Genomic DNA, 24,329 nt, shown 5'->3' with positions numbered 1-24,329 from the left:
CTATAGTGCCTTGCGAAAGTATTTGGCCCCCTTGAACTTTGCGACCTTTTGCCACATTTCAGGCTTCAAACATAAAGATATAAAACTGTATTTTTTTGTGAAGAATCAACAACAAGTGGGACACAATCATGAAGTGGAACGACATTTATTTGATATTTCAAACTTTTTTAACAAATCAAAAACTGAAAAATTGGGCGTGCAAAATTATTCAGCCCCCTTAAGTTAATACTTTGTAGCGCCACCTTTTGCTGCGATTACAGCTGTAAGTCGCTTGGGGTATGTCTCTATCAGTTTTGCACATCGAGAGACTGACATTTTTTCCCATTCCTCCTTGCAAAACAGCTCGAGCTCAGTGAGGTTGGATGGAGAGCATTTGTGAACAGCAGTTTTCAGTTCTTTCCACAGATTCTCGATTGGATTCAGGTCTGGACTTTGACTTGGCCATTCTAACACCTGGATATGTTTATTTTTGAACCATTCCATTGTAGATTTTGCTTTATGTTTTGGATCATTGTCTTGTTGGAAGACAAATCTCCGTCCCAGTCTCAGGTCTTTTGCAGACTCCATCAGGTTTTCTTCCAGAATGGTCCTGTATTTGGCTCCATCCATCTTCCCATCAATTTTAACCATCTTCCCTGTCCCTGCTGAAGAAAAGCAGGCCCAAACCATGATGCTGCCACCACCATGTTTGACAGTGGGGATGGTGTGTTCAGGGTGATGAGCTGTGTTGCTTTTACGCCAAACATAACGTTTTGCATTGTTGCCAAAAAGTTCAATTTTGGGTTCATCTGACCAGAGCACCTTCTTCCACATGTTTGGTGTGTCGCCCAGGTGGCTTGTGGCAAACTTTAAACAACACTTTTTATGGATATCTTTAAGAAATGGCTTTCTTCTTGCCACTCTTCCATAAAGGCCAGATTTGTGCAATATACGACTGATTGTTGTCCTATGGACAGAGTCTCCCACCTCAGCTGTAGATCTCTGCAGTTCATCCAGAGTGATCATGGGCCTCTTGGCTGCATCTCTGATCAGTCTTCTCCTTGAATGAGTTGAAAGTTTAGAGGGACGGCCAGGTCTTGGTAGATTTGCAGTGGTCTGATACTCCTTCCATTTCAATATTATCGCTTGCACAGTGCTCCTTGGGATGTTTAAAGCTTGGGAAATATTTTTGTATCTAAATCTGGCTTTAAACTTCTTCACAACAGTATCTTGGACCTGCCTGGTGTGTTCCTTGTTCTTCATGATGCTCTCTGCGCTTTTAACGGACCTCTGAGACTATCACAGTGCAGGTGCATTTATACGGAGACTTGATTACACACAGGTGGATTGTATTTATCATCATTAGTCATTTAGGTCAACATTGGATCATTCAGAGATCCTCACTGAACTTCTGGAGAGAGTTTGCTGCACTGAAAGTAAAGGGGCTGAATAATTTTGCACGCCCAATTTTTCAGTTTTTGATTTGTTAAAAAAGTTTGAAATATCCAATAAATGTCGTTCCACTTCATGATTGTGTCCCACTTGTTGTTGATTCTTCACAAAAAAATACAGTTTTATATCTTTATGTTTGAAGCCTGAAATGTGGCAAAAGGTCGCAAAGTTCAAGGGGGCCAAATACTTTCGCAAGGCACTGTATCTGACTGCGTGGCTAATGTCTATCTGACTGCATGTTTCCCACTGTTGGATTTAAAAGGAACCAACTGGTGTAAGAAATACAGTGGAAGCCCCCTTCCAGCTCATGCTTTTCACTCGACGGCGAATGACTATTCAGCGATAACCGTAATTTGGGCTACAGACTATGAATTGTGACAGTAGTCTGATGATATAATTTGCTGTTTTCCTGCAGCCTCCCAGGGTACAGTGGGAGTGAAGACTGCGTGGCCATGGAGACGTTGCTGCAGGGATATGACGAGCAGGACGAGGACCAGGTGCACCGCGTGTGTAACTCCGCTCTGCTGAAGTACATGGACAATGATGTGAGTAACACTTCATACAACTGTACCCTCACGGGGTCTGTACCCTCACGGGGTCTGTTATGTACCCATCACAGGGTCTGTACCCTCACGGGGCCTGTTATGTACCCATCACAGGGTCTGTTATGTACCCATCACGGGTCTGTTATGTACCACTCACAGGGTCTGTTCTGTTATGTACCCCTCACAGGGTCTGTTTCGTTATGTACCCATCACAGGGTCTGTTCCGTTATGTACCCCTCACAGGGTCTGTTTCGTTATGTACCCATCACAGGGTCTGTTCCGTTATGTACCCCTCACAGGGTCTGTTTGGTTATGTACCCATCACAGGGTCTGTTCCGTTATGTACCCCTCACAGGGTCTGTTTTGTTATGTACCCATCACAGGGTCTGTTATGTACCCATCACAGGGTCTGGTCTGTTTTTCATACACTTGAAGAAACAATACTTGAGGTAGGAACAACCCTGTTGATGTAATCTATCCCCCGTTTACTCTCAGTATGCCAAGCTGGCCATCTCCCTGAAGGTTCCTGGAGGAGGAGCAAAGAAAAAGACTGCAAAGCCGCCACAGGGGGGCGCCGGAGCGCCTGCTGCTTCCGCCGAGGACGACGACGACTACGAGGGAGGGCTGTGTTAGCCGCAGAAAACACTGACCGCTAAATACACACAACGCTAAACACACCAGGAAGTCCTGCTCATTGAGGTGAAACTGTCAGAATATGTTGCTCCCCCCTGAACTAGACCCCAATATGTTGCTCCCCCCTAAACTAGACCCCAATATGTTGCTCCCCGCTGAACTAGACCCAATATGTTGCTCCCCCCTGAACTAGACCCCAATATGTTGCTCCCCCAGAACTAGACCCCAATATGTTGCTCCCCCCTAAACTAGACCCCAATATGTTGCTCCCCGCTGAACTAGACCCCAATATGTTGCTCCGTTCTGATCTAGATCCCAATATGTTGCTCCCCCCTGAACTAGACCCCAATATGTTGCTCCCCCACTGAACTAGACCCCAATATGTTGCTCCCCCCTGAACTAGACCCCAATATGTTGCTCCGTTCTGAACTAGACCCCAATATGTTGCTCCCCCCCTGAACTAGACCCCAATATGTTGCTCCCCCACTGAACTAGACCCCAATATGTTGCTCCCCCCTGAACTAGACCCCAATATGTTGCTCCCCCACTGAACTAGACCCCAATATGGGGCGGCAGGGTAGCCTAGTGGTTAGAGCGTTGGACTAGTAACCGGAAGGTTGCGAGTTCAAACCCCCGAGCTGACAAGGTACAAATCTGTCGTTCTGCCCCTGAACAGGCAGTTAACCCACTGTTCCCAGGCCGTCATTGAAAATAAGAATTTGTTCTTAACTGACTTGCCTGGTTAAATAAAGGTAAAATAAAAATAAAATAAAAAAATATGTTGCTCCCCCCTGAACTAGACCCCAATATGTTGCTCCCCCCTATACTAGACCCCAATATGTTGCTCCCCCCTGAACTAGACCACAATATATTGCTCCCCCCCGAACTAGACCCCAATATGTTGCTCCCCCCCGAACTAGACCCCAATATGTTGCTCCCCCCCTGAACTAGACCCCAATATGTTGCTCCCCCACTGAACTAGACCCCAATATGTTGCCCCCCCCCCCCTCCAAACTAGGTATCTAATTCCCTCCACTCCCCTCAGTGTGAAACATGTCGATATCAGTGAAGTATACTCTTCCTATGTGTGGGTCCATCATCTTTGATTACATCAAACATCCTCTCCTTTTCAAAAAAAAAAAAAACCGAGATTAAATTCCAAGTGACGTGTCATAAGAAGGATAGTTTTGACTAGGTCTATATCTATACTATAGATAGCATTTTACTTTGTCTACAGTTTAATTCAGTGTAACAACGACATATCACCTGTGTGTTTTAACATGTCTATTGAACATAAATTCCATTGTTGTAAATGTTCATATTTTGTTGATCGTGAATTCTCGTTAACCGTCAATCAGGGTTGTCAAACTAATTTTGGTCCGACGAGCCGCATTCGTTCTTCACCGAGGTCCGGAGGGCTGCACTTTAGAATGGGTTATATTTGCAAAATCATCCGTCTCTTTTGGATGATAAATCATCCATCTCTTTTGAATGATAAATCATCCATCTCTTTTGTTTCGATTGCTGTTAGCACGTCGGACAGAGTGAAGAGACTATAGATATAGGCTCGTTGTCACTTCTACCGTTTAAATTTAGTTTGAGATTGTTTTTCTTCACCCCCAAAAAGTACCTTGAAAAGAAAAAGGATTTGAATGGGCTCGAGGACCGGATCCGTGTGATACCCCTGCTGTATATGGTGCAGTTTTTGTAGGTATGTGTACAGATAAAAAAAATTTTTTATTAATATATTGTTTATATTGTCGTGACTGATCAGTCTTATTGTCATATAGAGTGGGGAAATAAAAATTATATACAGTGCCTTGCGAAAGTATTCGGCCCCCTTGAACTTTGCAACCTTTTGCCACATTTCAGGCTTCAAACATAAAGATATAAAACTGTATTTTTTTGTGAAGAATCAACAACAAGTGGGACACAATCATGAAGTGGAACGACATTTATTGGATATTTCAAACTTTTTTAACAAATCAAAAACTGAAAAATTGGGCGTGCAAAATTATTCAGCCCCCTTAAGTTAATACTTTGTAGCGCCACCTTTTGCTGCGATTACAGCTGTAAGTCGCTTGGGGTATGTCTCTATCAGTTTTGCACATCGAGAGACTGAAATTTTTTCCCATTCCTCCTTGCAAAACAGCTCGAGCTCAGTGAAGTTGGATGGAGAGTGTCCCACTTGTTGTTGATTCTTCACAAAAAAATACAGTTTTATATCTTTATGTTTGAAGCCTGAAATGTGGCAAAAGGTCGCAAAGTTCAAGGGGGCCGAATACTTTCGCAAGGCACTGTATATATATATATACACTACCGTTCAAAGGTTTGGGGTCACTTAGAAATGTCCTTGTTTTTGAAAGAAAAGCTTATTTTTTGGGGGGTCCATTTTTAAATAACATCAAATTGATCAGAAATACAGTGTAGACATTGCTAATGTTGTAAATGACTATTGTAGCTGGAAACGGTTGATTTTTTAATGAAATATCTACATAGGCAGTACAGAGGCCCATTATCAACAACCATCACTCCTGTGTTCCAATGGCACTTTGTGTTAGCTAATCCAAGTTTATCATTTTAAAAGGCTAATTTATCCTTATAAAACGCTTTTGCAATTATGTTAGCACAGCTGAAAACTGTTGTTCTGATTTAAAGAAGCAATTAAACTGGCCTTTAGACTAGTTGAGTATCCGGAGCATCAGCATTTGTGGGTTCGATTACAGACTCAAAATGGCCAGAATCAAAGACCTTTCTTCTGAAACTCGTCAGTCTATTCTTGTTCTGAGAAATTAAGGCTATTCCATGCGAGAAATTGCCAAGAAACTGAAGATCTCGTACAATGCTGTGTACTACTCCCTTCATAGAACAGTGCAAAACGGGCTCTAACCAGAATAGAAAGAGTGGGAAGCCCCGGTGCACAACTGAGCAAGAGGACAAGTACATTAGAGTGTCTAGTTTGAGAAACAGACGCCTCACAAGTCCTCAACTGGCAGCTTCATTAAATAGTACCCGCAAAACACCAGTCTCAACGTCAACAGTGAAGAGGCGACTCCGGGATGCTGTCCTTCTAGGCAGAGTTGCAAAGAAAAAGCCATATCTCAGACTGGCCAATAAAAATAAAAGATTAAGATGGGCAACTGAACACAACCACTGGACAGAGGAACTCAAAAGTGACCCCAAACTTTTGAACGGCAGCGTGTGTGTGTATATTACTATATTAGATGTTCAGTATGGTTTAATGTATGTTTATGTGTGTCTGTACAGATGTTTAAGGCTTTGAAATGTCAAAGATAACAGTTGCTGGGGCAATATGCAATACAGATATAGTGTAGTGGGATTGTAAATGATATGTGTGTGAAGGAAGAGAAACAGAAGTGTATTGACGGTTGAATACCGCTGCGACGGTTGAATACCGTTGCCATGGTTGAATACCGCTGCGACGGTTGAATACCGTTGCCATGGTTGAATACCGCTGCGACGGTTGAATACCGTTGCGACGGTTGAATACCGTTGCCATGGTTGAATACCGTTGCCATGGTTGAATACCGCTGCGACGGTTGAATACCGTTGCCATGGTTGAATACCGTTGTGACGGTTGAATACCGTTGCCATGGTTGAATACCGTTGCGACGGTTGAATTATAATAATGTATCTTTGTTCTATATTGTTGTTCAATTCCCGGAGACCGTAAAAGTGAGACCATGAAAATGTGATTTTTGATTCCATTGTGTATTCCCATTGTAATGTTCTAATTGGAAAATGGTGTTGTTATCTAGCTAGAGATTCTAGCTTCTCCTCTTGTGTAAATTCACATGCAAGCAACTGGACTTATTTAAGCAAGCAAAATAGACATCTAGGCAGAGATTTATGTTTAAAAGAAGCTTATACATAGACCAAGGCTCTCCAACGCTGTTCCAGGAGAACATCCTTCCTGTAGGGTTTAATAGACCAGGGTTCTCCAACTCTGTTCCTGGAGAACATCCTTCCTGTAGGGTTTAATAGACCAGGGTTCTCCAACTCTGTTCCTGGAGAACATCCTTCCTGTAGGGTTTAATAGACCAGGGTTCTCCAACTCTGTTCCTGGAGAACATCCTTCCTGTAGGGTTTAATAGACCAGGGTTCTCCAACTCTGTTCCTGGAGAACATCCTTCCTGTAGGGTTTAATAGACCAGGGCTCTCCAACTCTGTTCCTGGAGAACATCCTTCCTGTAGGGTTTAATAGACCAGGGTTCTCCAAATCTGTTCCTGGAGAACATCCTTCCTGTAGGGTTTAATAGACCAGGGTTCTCCAACGCTGTTCCTGGAGAACATCCTTCCTGTAGGTTTTAACCGGGTTGGAGTGAACCTACAGGAGGGTATCTCTCCAGGAACAGGGTCAGATTTAAAACCTACAGGAGGGATGTTCTCCAGGAACAGGGTCAGAGTTCAAACCTACAGGAGGGATGTTCTCCAGGAACAGGGTCGGAGTTCAAACCTACAGGAGGGATGTTCTCCAGGAGCAGGGTCAGAGAGCCCTGGTATAGACACTGTAGGTTTTGTTCTGTATTTCTTGTGGCTAAACTATATATACGCCGACTGCAAGCCAGGCCTAATCGTCCAACATCAGTGCCCGACCTCACTAATGCTCCTGTGGCTGAATGGAAGCAAGTCCCCGCAGCAATGTTCCATCATCTAGTGGAAAGACTTCCAGGAAGAGTGGAGGCTGTTATAGCAGCAATGTTCCAACATCTAGTGGAAAGCCTTCCAGGAAGAGTGGAGGCTGTTATAGCAGCAATGTTCCAACATCTAGTGGAAAGCCTTCCCAGAAGAGTGGAGGCTGTTATAGCAGCAATGTTCCAACATCTAGTGGAAAGCCTTCCCAGAAGAGTGGAGACTGTTATAGCAGCAAAGAGGGGGACTAACTCCATATTAATGCCCATGATTTTGGAATGAGATGTTCGACGAGTAGGTGTCCACATACCTTTGGTCATGTAGTATATGTATTTAATGTGCATTCCTTGAAAGAAAAATTACCTCCCATTTCATTGATTTATTTAATTAACCTCATCGTTTGTGGTTACAGCCGTGTCATGTTGTTGTAGTCCCTGTACCTACAGTACCATGGTTACAGCCGTGTCATGTTGTTGTAGTCCCTGTACCTACAGTACCATGGTTACAGCCGTGTCATGTTGTTGTAGTCCCTGTACCTACATTACCGTGGTTACAGCCGTGTCGTGTTGTTGTAGTCCCTGTACCTACAGTACCATGGTTACAGCCGTGTCATGTTGTTGTAGTCCCTGTACCTACAGTACCATGGTTACAGCCGTGTCATGTTGTTGTAGTCCCTGTACCTACAGTACCGTGGTTACAGCCGTGTCATGTTGTTGTAGTCCCTGTACCTACAGTACCGTGGTTACAGCCGTGTCGTGTTGTTGTAGTCCCTGTACCTACAGTACCATGGTTACAGCCGTGTCATGTTGTTGTAGTCCCTGAGAATACTAGATGTTTGGGACGTAGCCAAGAGTTAATTCTAACAAGGTTCTCCCAGAAATTAACCGTGGAAAGGAAGGACCTTGTGATGGATGTCGAACTTCTTAAGTCTCTGTGTGTATTTTAATGAGAGAGTTAGATCGTCTACCAATGCCTATGTCCTTTCCTTAGCAATGTCCTGGTTTTAATGCACACCGGTGCTCCTTCTGTTGTGATGTTCTGTGTTTTGTGCATTAGTCACAATCCAAAATGGGGAGTGTACAACATACATGTGTCCATCCAGGGAAAATAAAAGGGACAAATCTCTTACCTTTGTAAATGGAGTCGTGTTGAATGGAATGTTCCTCCGTCTCCATGTGTTGCTAGTGAACACTGAACTCTGCTAACTAGCATTACAAATCATTTATAGTCATGTATAATGGCTTATCAATAAAGGCCAATAAATTCTGACTTGACAATTCATGATTTCTACACCTGTAAGTAAAATGAAGAAAAGTTATTCTGAAAGCTGTAAGTTGACCTTGTTTTAATTGTTGGCCATTAAAACCATACCTTTTAAACATACAACTGGCCCATTTAAACCATACCTTTTAACCATACAACTGGTCCATAGCCATACCTTTAAACATACAACTGGTCCATAGCCATACCTTTTAAACATACAACTGGTCCATAGCCATACCTTTTAAACATACAACTGGTCCATAGCCATACCTTTAAACATACAACTGGTCCATAGCCATACCTTTTAAACATACAACTGGTCCATAGCCATACCTTTTAAACATACAACTGGTCCATAGCCATACCTTTAAACATACAACTGGTCCATAGCCATACCTTTAAACATACAACTGGTCCATAGCCATACCTTTAAACATACAACTGGTCCATAGCCATACCTTTAAACATACAACTGGTCCATAGCCATACCTTTTAAACATACAACTGGTCCATAGCCATACCTTTAAACATACAACTGGTCCATAGCCATACCTTTAAACATACAACTGGTCCATAGCCATACCTTTTAAACATACAACTGGTCCATAGCCATACCTTTAAACATACAACTGGTCCATAGCCATACCTTTAAACATACAACTGGTCCATAGCCATACCTTTAAACATACAACTGGTCCATAGCCATACCTTTAAACATACAACTGGTCCATAGCCATACCTTTAAACATACAACTGGTCCATAGCCATACCTTTAAACATACAACTGGTCCATAGCCATACCTTTAAACATACAACTGGTCCATAGCCATACCTTTAAACATACAACTGGTCCATAGCCATACCTTTTAAACATACAACTGGTCCATAGCCATACCTTTAAACATACAACTGGTCCATAGCCATACCTTTAAACATACAACTGGTCCATAGCCATACCTTTTAACATACAACTGGTCCATAGCCATACCTTTTAAACATACAACTGGTCCATAGCCATACCTTTTAAACTATATCAAGACACGGGTGGAATAAATCATGTTTATCTTGAACAAATATAATCGAAAACAAGGTTTTCACTATTGATGTTTATTGCTTTGAACTGAACAAAATTGGAAGGACACATTTTACATACAGTATTTTATGGAAATGTATAATTGAGCCCCATTGAACACTAATTAAGGCCGGTCTACACGCCACATGAGGGACAGAGTCTTACTATGTGTGTGTTGCTAATGTATTTATTGCACATGTACTGTGTCTTTCTGTCCTCCTTTGGGTCCAGACACATCGCAGTGCTTCTTCTTGTTGCAACCGGCTGCAATCTAGAATGATAAAAAAAACACTTAGTTCAGGAACTTTACTAACATCTCACTCACTCATAGTTACAGCAGACCGAGGTAGTAGAGTCAGACACACACACACATGCAACAACATCACTCACACTTACTTCTGGTATTGGAGTTGTTGGTTCTGTGGGTCGGGGTGGGTGGGGCACCAGCATCCTCCTCCTGAATCCTCCTCACGATGGCTGCAGAAGCTGGGGTCCTTGGGATATGTTGCCTCCTCTGGATTTGAGGTCTTATCAATGTCTTGCTCAGCTCCTAAAGGAAAGAGGCGTCTCCTCTGGAGCTTCCCTCTGTTCCAATCTGGGTTCAACGCCGTCCAGATGACAAACGCGGTGTACGCCGAGATGTCCAAGATGATGAAGAATATCACAAGATGCCAGCGTAGGGTTCTTCTTCTGCAGCTGGAGCCAGTCACCAGCTTGTCTAAATTGTCCACCCCTCCTTTTGTGGCATTATAATTCATTATGATTTCTGTTTTTTGATGTTCCCGGCCACAGATTCTCCCATCCCTATGCAGCGTTCTCATTAGTACCACATGTTTGCCTTTCTTTGGCATGTAGGACACTAGGGACGTGTCGGCCATGAACACAAACTTAGAGGAATTGAAAGGCCTGTTCCGTGTATTCAACAGCTGAGGTGGGAGCTCTGGCTTGTTTTTTCATACTGTTCCTACCATCATCCGCTTCCTCTTGAGGAGCTCCTGTCCCAGCTTGTGCGAAGTAAAAGAGTTATCGCATGTGATGTTGTGGCCATGGAGTTGATGTGTCACATCCAGGACAACCTGCATCCCTTGATTCTTCTCAGGGGATCCTCCATCTGGCTTCCCTGTATACACTTGCAAGTTCCACGCATATGATGACGCAGCATCACAGGCAGCCCAGATCTTGATTCCATATTTAGACGGTATGTACTGTCTGAAGGGTCAGACAGTACATACATAAGCTGCTCATCAACGGTAACATTGGCATAAGCTGCTCATCAACGGTAACATTGGGCCCAGGGTTGTAAAACAGGGGAAGGCAGTCCACACTGACCTGATTGCAGCTAGCTTGTCTCTCTGCACTGACCTGATAGCAGCTAGCTTGTCTCTCTGCACTGACCTGAGAGCAGCTAGCTTGTCTCTCTGCACTACCTGATTGCAGCTAGCTTGTCTCTCTGCACTGACCTGATTGCAGCTAGCTTGTCTTTCTGCACTGACCTGATTGCAGCTAGCTTGTCTCTCTGCACTGATCTGATTACAGCTAGCTTGTCTCTCTGCACTGACCTGATTACAGCTAGCTTGTCTCTGCACTGATCTGATTACAGCTAGCTTGTCTCTCTGCACTGCTCTGATTACAGCTACCTTGTCTCTCTGCGCTGATCTGATTACAGCTAGCTTGTCTCTCTGCGCTGATCTGATTACAGCTAGCTTGTCTCTCTGCGCTGATCTGATTACAGCTAGCTTGTCTCTCTGCGCTGATCTGATTACAGCTAGTTTGTCTCTCTGCGCTGATCTGATTGCAGCTAGGCTTGTCTCTCTGCACTGATCTGATTACAGCTAGCTTGTCTCTCTGCGCTGATCTGATTGCAGCTAGGCTTGTCTCTCTGCACTGATCTGATTACAGCTAGCTTGTCTCTCTGCGCTGACCTGATTGCAGCTAGGCTTGTCTCTCTGCACTGATCTGATAGCAGCTAGCTTGTCTCTCTGCTGCTGAGCTGGTCTGGTGTCTCGGTTATCGAAGCGGATAATCCTGGAAACAATGTGGAGGTTTTCCAGAGACATTGTTGCACTGAAAAGTTCTCTGCCAATTTCTGCATCCCACAGGGATTCTGGAGATTCCCCCATTGGATCTGAAAACACCAGCAAGGATAACAACCCCCAAAACTATGCACTATGCATGAGTTTGGTCAATCTCTCTCCAAAAACATGCCTTCCCTCCAAATTAGTGCAGTTCAGTATGATTTTCTGGATGGTGTCTGGGATGAACAGTTCAAAAGTAGACTTTATGTCCTGCAGATGAGTAAACTCTATCTGTGTCGGCCCTGGTTGCATCCTTATCACATTGGCAGCCATGTTGGGTGGCTCATTTCTTGGGCAAGAAGACCATTCAATTTAAAAAATGTTTTACATCCATATTTCTCCTCATGCAGACTGCTGACGGGCTGGTCCTGGGGCAGACTGCTGACGGGCTGGTCCTGGGGCAGACTGCTGATGGGCTGGTCCTGGGGCAGACTGCTGACGGGCTGGTCCTGGGGCTGATTGCTGATGGGCTGGTCCTGGGGCTGATTGCTGACGGGCTGGTCCTGGGGCTGATTGCTGAAGGGCTGGAGGCTGATGGGCTGGTCCTGGGGCTGGTTGCTGATGGGCTGGAGGCTGACGGGCTGGTCCTGTGGCAGACTGCTGATGGGCTGGTCCTGGGGCAGACTGCTGACGGGCTGGTCCTGGGGCAGACTGCTGACGGGCTGGTCCTGGGGCTGATTGCTGATGGGCTGGTTGCTGAATGGCTGGTCCTGGGGCTGGTTGCTGATGGGCGGGTTGCTGATGGGCTGGTCCTGGGGCTGGTTGCTGATGGGCTGATTGCTGATGGGCTGGTCCTGGGGCTGGTTGCTGATGGGCTGGTCCTGGGGCTGATTGCTGATGGGCTGGTCCTGGGGCTGGTTGCTGATGGGCTGGTCCTGGTTGCTGATGGGCTGGTCCTGGTTGCTGATGAGCTGGTTGCTGATGGGCTGGTCCTGGGGCTGGTTGCTGACGGACTGGTCCTGGGGCTGGTTGCTGATGGGCTGGTACTGACTGGTGGTGCAGACTCTCCTTCCATGCTAGCTTCTCTCTCTGCAGACGCTCCTTCCATGCTAGCTTCTCTCTCTGCAGACTCTCCTTCCATGCTAGCATCTCTCTCAGCAGACTCTCCTTCCATGCTAGCTTCTCTCTCTGCAGACTCTCCTTCCATGCTAGCTTCTCTCTCTACAAAAAAATATTTCTAAAGCCCTCTGAGCAGAGATTATTTTTGCCATACTGATTGTGGTAAGGAACCACACATGCACAGCTATTTATTTGTTACCTGCTGGGGTAGAGTGTAAGGAAAATACAGATGTATATGCATTGAAATAATGTATTGAAATAATGTATTGAAATAATGTATTGAAATAATGTATTGAAATAATGTATTGTAATAACATTGTGCAGGTTCCCACTAGACATTGTGTAGTTTCACACACTACAAAGGGTAAAGAGTGTGAGAAAAGCAGGAGACAGGCAGACAGGCACGGAGACGGGCAGGTTCTTGGTGCTATGTTGAAACAGCAGGCCCAGGGAGGAGGAAGACTTTTTTGTTTCATTTTTACTTGTTTTCACCTACACACACACTTTTCCACACTTTTATTACCCTCGGGTCCAGTGGACCTGAACACCACATATGTAATAAATGTGTGTGTGTGTGTGTGTGTGTGTGTTTGTGTGTGTGTGTGTGCGTGCGTCGTGCGTGCGTCGTGCGTGCGTCGTGCGTGCGTGCGTGCGTGCGTGTGTGTGTTTATTTGACATGATCTTCACAGAAAATGAGCCAAAGCCAATGAGTCGCAGGTTGAAAAGATTATTCATTGTATCATTTTTCTTTTTGTAAACATAGAAAATGGGTCCTACAGACCCAAACTCCATACAAGGGTTAAACATACAACTGGACCATTAAAACCATCCCTTTAAAACTGGACCATAGCTATACCATGTTTTATACCTTTAAACATACAACTACTTTTATTAAAGCTCCTTTAAGACAGAGAGCCAAAATGACAGTTTACATTTAATCCCCCCTCACCTCCTTCCCTCCCTCCTTAAAACTGTTATGTATGTAATGTAAAAATGATTCATGACAATACTGGACGTTTTCTTTCATGCTACAATGTCCTCTGATGCATAGCTCGGAACCAAAGGTTCTAACAAAACCAATGTCCTCTGATGCATAGCTCGGAACCAAAGGTTCTAACAAAACCAATGTCCTCTGGTGCATAGCTCGGAACCAAAGGTTCTAACAAAACCAATGTCCTCTGGTGCATAGCTCGGAACCAAAGGTTCTAACAAAACCAATGTCCTCTGGTGCATAGCTCGGAACCAAAGGTTCTAACAAAACCAATGTCCTCTGGTGCATAGCTCGGAACCAAAGGTTCTAACAAAACCAATGTCCTCTGGTGCATAGCTCGGAACCAAAGGTTCTAACAAAACCAATGTCCTCTGGTGCATAGCTCGGAACCAAAGGTTCTAACAAAACCAATGCATGTTTGTGTTTTTGTACGAATGGCTGTTTTCTCCATTTCTTAAGTACTACTTCCTATTGAAGTCATCCGGAAGTCATTCTGTACATGAGATGAGAGTTATACAAATCGGTGGACGAAGTTGAACAATGGATGAGTCCAGCAACAGTGTCCACGAGAACGCTCCAGACAGTTCCGTAGCTTCATGATACAGTATATACTCTTGATTCAAAATACACCCGCTGCCTCGGGCTTGGGTCAAACTGTAGAAGATCAACTGTGTGTGGGTGTGGTGTCTGAGGAGAAGCCTCTCTAAATGTGTCCTTGGAGCCATAGAGAACAGTATAATAACATGATTTAATAGCAGCTGTATCCTGAACAGAGCCTGTATTTAGCCATTGAAGTTGATTGCGATACATGTAAGTACTCATGTTTAGGTGCCCGGTACTCTTTATATATAGGTGCCGGTACTCTGCAATACTTTGAAGACAATATTCTATAAGAGGTGCCAGTACTCAATCAGGAGAAGATCTGACTATCTACACAATTAACATATCATTGTACCCATTGATAAAAAGATGCGTTAATATTCAGTGAACTACTTTTGACCAGATCCTTATATGGGCCTTGATAAAAACATACTGGAGGGTTTCAATTTGGATAAAGAACATGTTCTTCTTCTCAATTACTTACAGACAGTCTGGAGTGGTCTCCCCCCGGCTAATATACATACTAGGAAATAGACCAACAGGAAATAGACCAACATCAATCTTGAATATATCACAGTTTTGTTATTATATTATATTATTATATAATTTTATATTATTCTCATCTTTTTATGATCTTTAAGTAGGTAAATCAATTCAACCGTCTATTAGCTACCAAAACAACATATTAAAGTATCTTTACTCTAAACATTACATTGAGTAAAAGTGAAACCTTTCTTGATGAAACAACAACTCTTGTCTTTTCCTGAGAAATCATTAACACAGGTTTAGTTTCTCATACAAACAAACTAAATAAGGCAAGTATAGATTGTCATTAGCGTCTTTAGAAGTAGCTCTCTGTTTTAACAAGATGGTGTAGTCGCCTGCAATCTTGGTCGTCTCGTATGGAACAATGACAACATCCTTCAAAATGGTCGTCTGGGGGGACATGACGAAGAGCTCTATAATATTGCACAATCACATGAACCAGGAGCTCCAATCAGGAAAAGGTTGGAAATTTAAACTGACCAATCCTGTGTAAGGTCATTTTCATGGTTATCATCCATTGGTGGGAAGCCCTTTTTAAAACACTGACCTGTATCGTCCACACTGCTGTCGGGAAAAGACAACGAGGGACGATACAGGGACAGGGAGTTACTTGTAATATTTGACACATCATTGGTCTAAAGTAGAATAGTCAGGCCAGTATTTGAAGCTCATACCACCAGAGCTTTGTAGATAATATTTAACCTCACCCATATGTCCTCTCAGTGAAGACCCCCGTTCTTTGTCCTAATTTTCATTGTTTCCTGACGCCTCGGTCACGATATTATTTTAGCAATTGTGTTCTAAGGCAGTGTTTCTCAACCGTTTTCTCAACAGGGATCGGCAAGCTTTGGTCTTTCCTTCCTTTCTTACATAAAAATCAATAACACTTAAGAATAGTTCTCAGGTCAGTCAGTAACATCAACGTCCCAGAGACTGGTCAAGTATTCACGGACTAGTCAGTGGTTGAGAAACACTGTTAAACTTCTATCCACGTTAATGGATAACTAAACCTATACAACCAGGCTCACTGAGTCTTGTCCCTGGTCCATTTGATAATAGTCTCAGGCGAGCGATAGAGGAAGATGAGTTTAGCGTACATGTCTTCCTCCAGGTCCAGCTCTCCCGTCTCTCGGACCAGGAAGATGTCGGTGCAGAGCTTCAGGATACGGTCCACGTTGGGCAGCTCCTCGAACATGATGGTGTGGGAGACACCGCTGAAGAACTCGCGGACAAACTTACCGATGACGAGCACCACGGAGGCGTACAGACCCATGATGCTGGAGGGAAAGATCCATACATACATACTTAGTTAATGTAGTTACGCCCATTATACACAGCACAGTACAGAGTATACGTTATCTTATTCAACATCGATGGGTACTTGACTAACTATCTATGTTGGAGTAAGTATCTCTACTTGCACATCATCATCTGCGCATCAATCACGCCCGTGTTTAACTGCTAAATTGTAATTATTTCGCCACTATTGGCCTATTTATTTCCTTACCTCCCAATTCTTACTACATTTGCACACACTGTACATTGATTTTTCTATTGTGTTATTGACTGTACATTTGTTTATTCCATGTGTAACTCTGTGTTGTTGTCTGTGTCGAACTGCTTTGCCTTGGCCAGATCGCAGTTGTAAATGAGAACTTGTTCTCAACTAGCCTACCTGGTTAAATAAAATATATTTAAAAAAAATAATGACTGGTACACCTGCACTACAGGGCCTGTCTGCTATGTGATGGGATGGACACAAGCTACTGCATGGTTAGCGGATGGCTTGCAGGAGCCGATGCTTTCATGAGATCAAATTAAATACTAGTGTGACGTGATGCTATGCTATATTATGCCATTCCATGCTACGCTATGTTCTGTTTTTTGTAGTCTACTCACCCGTATCCAGCCAGGAAACCCAGACTAGGAGGGCTGACCTGGTCACTGAAGACATAGAGCTCCAGCCCAGCGTCGTACAGGTGCTTGGGCCTACGAACGCTGATCTGTCCCGGATCTGTCTGGTTCACGATCCACCACTCCTGGACCTCTGCTGAGTCATTATGGGAACGCTCCAACGCCAAAGTGATGCTCATGTACACCTTCTCTGAATGAATAGAATGAAATATATAATAAAATATAACAAAATAGAATAAAATAACATCTTGTATTTTAATGTTCTAGAGGAGGAGGAGCAGAATGAGCATTTTTGTTGTTGTTGTCCGCACAATGTGGAAAGGTTTTGGCTTCAAAATAATATGATTGACAACAAACGCAGTAACACAACACGATAACACAGTAAATTGATTGACAACAAAAAAACATTACAAACATCACGATCATGATATTCAGATATAAAGATAGACTGTCCTGTTTTTAATGTCTTGTATATTTGACTAGTGTAAACGTGTATTGAGGTGGTGGCTCAGTTGGTGTAGCATGGAGCTTGCAACACTAGGGGGACCCGTATAAGTCTAAGTCGCTCTGGATAAGAGTGTCTGCTTAAATGACTAAAATGTAAACAGGGGGGAGGAGGGGGCTCGGCTCCCCTAAATGCAACAGAAGTCCAACTTTGATCCAAATGTAATCTTTCTTCTATTTATTTTTATTTATCCGTTATTTCACCAGGTAAGTTGACTGAGAACACGTTCTCATTTACAGCAATGACCTGGGGAATAGTTACAGGGGAGAGGAAGGGGGATGAAAGAGCCAATTGTAAACTGGGGATTATTAGGTGACCGTGATGGTTTGAGGGCCAGATTGGGAATTTAGCCAGGACACCGGGGTTAACACCCCTACTCTTACGATGAGTACCATGGTAACTTTAATGACCTCAGAGAGCCAGGACACCGGGGTTAACACCCCTACTCTTACAATGAGTACCATGGTATCTTTAATGACCTCAGAGAGCCAGGACACCAGGGTTAACACCCCTACTCTTACGATGAGCACCATGGGATCTTTAATGACCTCAGAGAGTCAGGACACCGGGGTTAACACCCCTACTCTTACGATGAGTACCATGGTATCTTTAATGACCTCAGAGAGCCAGGACACCGGGGTTAACACCCCTACTCTTACAATGAGTACCATGGTATCTTTAATGACCTCAGAGAGTCAGGACACCGGGGTTAACACCCCTACTCTTACGATGAGTACCATGGTATCTTTAATGACCTCAGAGAGTCAGGACACCGGGGTTAACACCCCTACTCTTACGATGAGTAGCATGGTATCTTTAATGACCTCAGAGAGTCAGGACACCGGGGTTAACACCCCTACTCTTACGATGAGTACCATGGTATCTTTAATGACCTCAGAGAGTCAGGACACACGTTTAACGTCCCGGCAGAAAGACGGCACCCGACACAGGGTATTTGTTTACAATGAAGTGCTAAATATGTTTTACAGTGGTAAATGTGAAAATAAAAGCCTCCAGATGAAAGGAAAAAAAAAACCCATCTCTCTGTCATGGTTTAATCCATTTATTTCTATATGACACGCTGTCCATTCAGCAGAGATGAATTTGGGCCTCAGTTGAGCTCCTTTACGCATCCGTTTTCTTTTTGACTTCCTCATTTTCTCCATTTGTTCGCCGTGCGTCCTTGATTTAAACAAAACAAAAGGCCTTTATTCCAAAGCATTAGATTGAACGTTTTGTTGTGTAGTTGAGCCCACGAGTGGATAACGCATGACATTCCATGCCAAGATTTACACATTCTGTAATTGACATCGGCCCTGTCAAGCCTTCCTCAAGACAAACAGACCACTCTTCCCAACATCCTGTTACGAACCGAAATGGTCGGGTGAATGTCCTACACATTGTCGTCTAGTCTAGTAGGTTCACTGTGTGTTGACTGTGTGTTAGGGCGACCATCATGTTTTAAGGCACATTGTAGTCTAGTCTAGTAGGTTGACTGTGTGTTGACTGTGTGTTGACTGTGTGTTGACTGTGTGTTGACTGTGTGTTAGGGTGACCATCATGTTTTAAGGCACATTGTAGTCTAGTCTAGTAGGTTGACTGTGTGTTGACTGTGTGCTGACTGTGTGTTGACTGTGTGTTAGGGTGACCATCACGTTTTAAGGCACATTGTTGTCTAGTCTAGTAGGTTCACTGTGTGGTTCATCACGTTTTTTCCAGGACAGTTTTAGCCCCATTTGAGGTGTCCTGACTTTTCAGGCTACAAAAAAGTTACATTTGTCAGCAGGACGCATCAGTCAATATAGACCTAATCGATATAGACCTAATCGATATAGACCTACTCAATATAGACCAACTCAATATAGACCTAATCGATATAGACCTAATCGATATAGACCTACTCAATATAGACCAACTCAATATAGACCTAATCGATATAGACCTAATCGATATAGACCTACTCAATATAGACCTACTCAATAGCTGAATGTCACTAGGAACACTTCAGGTGTTTTGTAACAGATGTCTATCTACATGCACAAGTACACATGCAGTTTGGATGCTGGAATTATTTTGGAGTGGACGAACATGCACAGGTAGCCTGCTTTTTGAAGTGATTTGTTTAGACAATCATATGAAAATATCACGACTGGTTGTGTTCATGTCACATCGAAAGGTAATGCATGTTTACAGTTTAAATGGCATCTGTATTCTTAGACGCAATCTTTATTCTTGGGCTCCCAAGCGATAGAGACACCCCCCCCCCCACGGTGTAATTCACACAGTGTTTAAATGCTGCTTTACCTTTATACAGTTGTTCTATTGGCTTGGCCTCGGAGTCACTAGGGGCTCGGAGGTACCGCGGGAAGACATGTTTTATCACCCTGGTAACAGAAGAACACAACAGGCTGTTTGTTACTAACAACAGTTATGACATAGAGAAACACCTGCTCTTTCCATGACGTAGACTGACCAGGTGAATCCAGGTGAAAGCTGTGATCCCTTATTGATGTCACCTGTTCAATCCACTTTAAATCAGTGTAGGTGAAGGGGAGGAGACCAGTTAAAGAAGGATTTTTAAGCCTTGAGACAATTGAGACATGGATTGTGTATCTGTGCCATTCAGAGGATGAATGGGCAAGCCAAAATATTTAAGTGCCTTTGAGCAGGGTAGGTTGCTGTGTTTATCAAGAATGGTCCACCACCTAGCCAACTTTACACAACTATGGGAAGCATTGGAGTCAACATGGGCCAGCATCCCTGTGGAATGCTTAAGACACCTTGTAGAGTCCTGACGAACTGAGGCTGTTCTGAGGAAAAAGGGTTCCTAATGTTTGGTGTAATCAGAATATAACATGCCGTAAAACTTAAATTAATAGCCTGGGCCTTTATTTGCGTAAATCACTGAACAGGCGCTTATTAATCTTGGCGCACCGATCCCTTTAGCGGGATCATTTTCGTCAACATCCTGTGAATTGCAGAGCGACAAATTCAAATTAAATTACTAAAAATATTGAATTTTCATGAAATCATAAGTGCAACAGTTTAGCTTGTTGTTAATCCACCTGACGTGTCAGATTTTAAAAAAGCTTTACGGTGAAATTAAACCATGCGATTATGTGTGGACAGGTCTCTCAGCAGACAAAACATTACAAACAGCTAGCAGCAAAGTAGATTGGTCACGAAAGTCAGAAAAGCAATACAATTAATATCTTACCTTTGATGATCTTCGTATGTTTGCACTCACGAGACTACCAGTTACACAATACATTTTTGTTTTGTTCGATAAAGATTCTCTTTATATCCAAAAACCTCCATTTGGTTGGCGCGTTTTGTTTAGTAATCCACAAGCTCTTTCGGTCACGACGGGCAGATGAAAATTTCAAATAGTATCCGTAAAGTTCGTGGAAACATGTCAAACGTTTTTTTATAATCAATCCCCAGGTTGTTTTTACAATAAATAATCGATAATATTTCAACCGGACGGTAGCTTTTTCAATAGGAGAGAGAGAGAAAAGGTCTCGCTCCAGTGGCTCTCGCATGGAAACTTTAGTGTTTTCTATTCTAATCTGCCAATTATATGCATATTCTCACTTCTGAGCCTGAGAAATAGGCAGTTTACTTTGGGCACGTTTTTCATCCAAACATCAAAATACTGCCCCCTAGTCTGAAGAGGTTTTAAAGACAGGCTTCTATTTGAGCCAGTCGTCTATTTCCTTAATGCACACAGCTTTTGCTCATTTGCTCATAGTTAATTGTTTAATTCCAGCATTTACTTTCTGCAATTTAATCAATTTCTTAATTTCCTGCACTAACCTGTTATCATTTACACACAGTAACCAGGTTTCCATCCAACCTTTTTTGCGAGTAGAGTAGGTTGGACACAAAATGTCACAACAGGCCTGATGGAAACAGCAATTTTTTTCGGTAAACTTTCCAAATGTCGACAAGATAACATACGCTAGACAAGATGAGATCTTTTTGTGTCAGTAAAATTAATTATGTGAGAAATGGCGGAGGAAACGCTTTAATGTGCAAATATTGATATAATAACCATCATATCGTGGTCCTCCCACTATGACTCGGGATTGCATGCAGCTTATTAGATGAAATATGTTACACTATTACACACAAAAGTATGTGGACTGGAAGCAACGTCAGCACAATAACTGTCTGTTGGGGTTTACATGGCTCACCACTATTGGACTGTGGAGCAGTGGAAACCTGTTCTCTGGAGTGATGAATCACGCTTCACCATCTGGCAGTATGACGGACAAATCTGGGTTTGGCGGATGCCATGAGAACGCTACCTGGCCGAATGCATAGAGCCAACTGTAAAGTTTGGTGGAGGAGGAATAATGGTCTGGGGATTGTTTTTCAGTGAAGGGAAATCTGAACTATTTCTGAGTTTTGTGTCGAGCCTGGCGGGTTGAAGTATGATTTTAATGTGTTTGTATGCGGGGCGCTGTCCTCAGATAATCGCATGGTTTGCTTTCGCCGTAAAGCCTTTTTGAAATCTGACACCGTGGTTGGATTAACAAGAAGTTCATCTTTAAACACATGTTTAATACTTGTATGATTTATTAATTATTATTATGAGTATTTGTGTTTTTGAATTTGGCGCGCTGCTATTTCACTGGGTGTTGTCAAATCAATCCCGTTAACGCTATATCCCGTTATAAGGAATTTGAAATTATTTCTACTTTTTATACTTTAAAACCAAATACTTTTAGACTTTTATTCAAGTAGTATTTTACTGGGTGACTTTCATTTTTACTTGAGTCATTTTCTTTTAAGGTATCTTTCCTTATACTTGAGTATGACAATTGGGTACTTTTTCCACCACTGAATGTAACAAATCAAACAATTCATGGTAATTAATGGTAAATAGTTCATTTAGACCCGGCATTCATGTGAAACAAACGTTTATTTGTTAAAATGCGTGCCATTGCCTGTCTAAAAGGAACAGACTGCTTTTTCAGACTCAGCGTTGAAGTTTTATGGTATAAATGCCTCATGAGCTTAATTCAACTGTCATACTTCATCAGAACCCCAAAATATATGTTTGTAAACAACGTAAATGTAAACAAACACTGCATAGGCTCAAAACATTGTTACAATTTTGAAAGTGAATTATTTCTCCAAAACAGAGACGCTGAGCTTCATTATTGTTTCAACTCCTGATTCAAGCTATAGAATAAAAGTAGTTTGATATATCTATATATATATATTTTTTTAATTGATTGACAAATAAATAGAAAGTACACTCACACTCTGTCTCGTCTGGTCCCGTTGAGCAGTAGGCTCAGCTCCAGTTTGGTTGCCTCATCCAGGAACGTCACTTTCTTCCCAGTCGCAAACTCAGCCTTCGCTCCCAGAGTCAGGTTCCTGATTGTAATGATCAGATCATTTCACATCTCAAACAGGTTTATGAGATTATAAAGCCAAAAAGTATTATGACACATTTATGTGACTAAAATGAATCTGTATGGCTGAGAAAATAAAGATCCTTTTATCTCTACTCTACTATTCCCTACTCTACTAATCCCTACTCTACTAAACTCTACTAATCTCTACTCTACTAATCTCTACTCTACCATTCTCTACTCTACTATTCTCTACTCTACTAATCTCTACTCTACTAATCCCTACTCTACTAAACTCTACTAATCCCTACTCTACTAATCCCTACTCTACTAATCTCTACTCTACCATTCTCTACTCTACTATTCTCTACTCTACTAATCTCTACTCTACTAATCCCTACTCTACTAATCCCTACTCTACTAAACTCTACTAATCCCTACTCTACTAAACTCTACTAATCCCTACTCTACTAATCTCTACTCTACCATTCTCTACTCTACTAATCTCTACTCTACTAATCCCTACTCTCCTAATCCCTACTCTACTAAACTCTACTAATCCCTACTCTACTAATCTCTACTCTACCATTCTCTACTCTACTATTCTCTACTCTACTAATCTCTACTCTACTAATCTCTACTCTACTAATCCCTACTCTACTAAACTCTACTAATCCCTACTCTACTAAACTCTACTAATCCCTACTCTACTAATCTCTACTCTACCATTCTCTACTCTACTATTCTCTACTCTACTAATCTCTACTCTACTAATCCCTACTCTACTAAACTCTACTAATCCCTACTCTACTAATCCCTACTCTACTAATCTCTACTCTACCATTCTCTACTCTACTAATCTCTACTCTACTAATCCCTACTCTACTAAACTCTACTAATCCCTACTCTACTAATCCCTACTCTACTAAACTCTACTAATCCCTACTCTACTAAACTCTACTAATCCCTACTCTACTAATCTCTACTCTACTATTCTCTACTCTACTAATCTCTACTCTACTAATCTCTACTCTACTAATCTCTACTCTACTATTCTCTACTCTACTATACTCTACTCTACTAATCCCTACTCTACTAATCTCTACTCTACTCTACTATTCTCTACTCTACTAATCTCTACTCTACTAATCCCTACTCTACTAATCCCTACTCTACTAATCCCTACTCTACTAATCCCTACTAATCCCTACTCTACTAATCCCTACTCTACTAATCCCTACTGTACTAAACTCTACTAATCCCTACTCTACTAACCCCTACTCTACTAATCCCTACTCTACTAATCCCTACTGTACTAAACTCTACTAATCCCTACTCTACTGTACTAAACTCTACTATACTAATCTCTACTCTACTAATCCCTACTCTACTCTACTAAACTCTACTAATCTCTACTCTACTCTACTAAACTCTACTCTACTAAACTCTAATCTCTACTCTACTAATCCCTACTCTACTCTACTAATCTCTACTCTACTAATCTCTACTCTACTCTACTAAACTCTAATCTACTAATCTCTACTCTACTAATCCCTACTCTACTCTACTAATCTCTACTCTACTAATCCCTACTCTACTCTACTAAACTCTACTCTACTCTACTAAACTCTACTCTACTCTACTAAACTCTACTAATCTCTACTCTACTAATCCCT

The 24,329-nt window shown here is 42.5% G+C and overlaps 1 protein-coding gene across 1 annotated transcript; it reads left to right on the top strand.

The window, feature by feature from the left end:
• The first annotated feature begins 1,846 nt into the window (after window positions 1-1,846).
• Window positions 1,847-2,900, top strand: LOC139399917 (gamma-soluble NSF attachment protein-like). Its single transcript, XM_071145044.1, has 2 exons — window positions 1,847-1,976; window positions 2,472-2,900. Exons 1-2 carry the CDS (start codon window positions 1,884-1,886, stop codon window positions 2,607-2,609), a joined length of 231 nt encoding a protein of 76 aa, XP_071001145.1. The 5' UTR covers window positions 1,847-1,883; the 3' UTR covers window positions 2,610-2,900.
• Window positions 2,901-24,329: the final 21,429 nt, after the last annotated feature.

The sequence above is a fragment of the Oncorhynchus clarkii genome, unplaced genomic scaffold (assembly GCF_045791955.1).
Source record: "Oncorhynchus clarkii lewisi isolate Uvic-CL-2024 unplaced genomic scaffold, UVic_Ocla_1.0 unplaced_contig_5549_pilon_pilon, whole genome shotgun sequence".
NCBI lineage: Eukaryota > Metazoa > Chordata > Actinopteri > Salmoniformes > Salmonidae > Oncorhynchus > Oncorhynchus clarkii.
The sequence above is the reverse complement of the archived record's forward strand: the minus strand, read 5'-3'. Positions and strand labels throughout refer to the sequence as shown.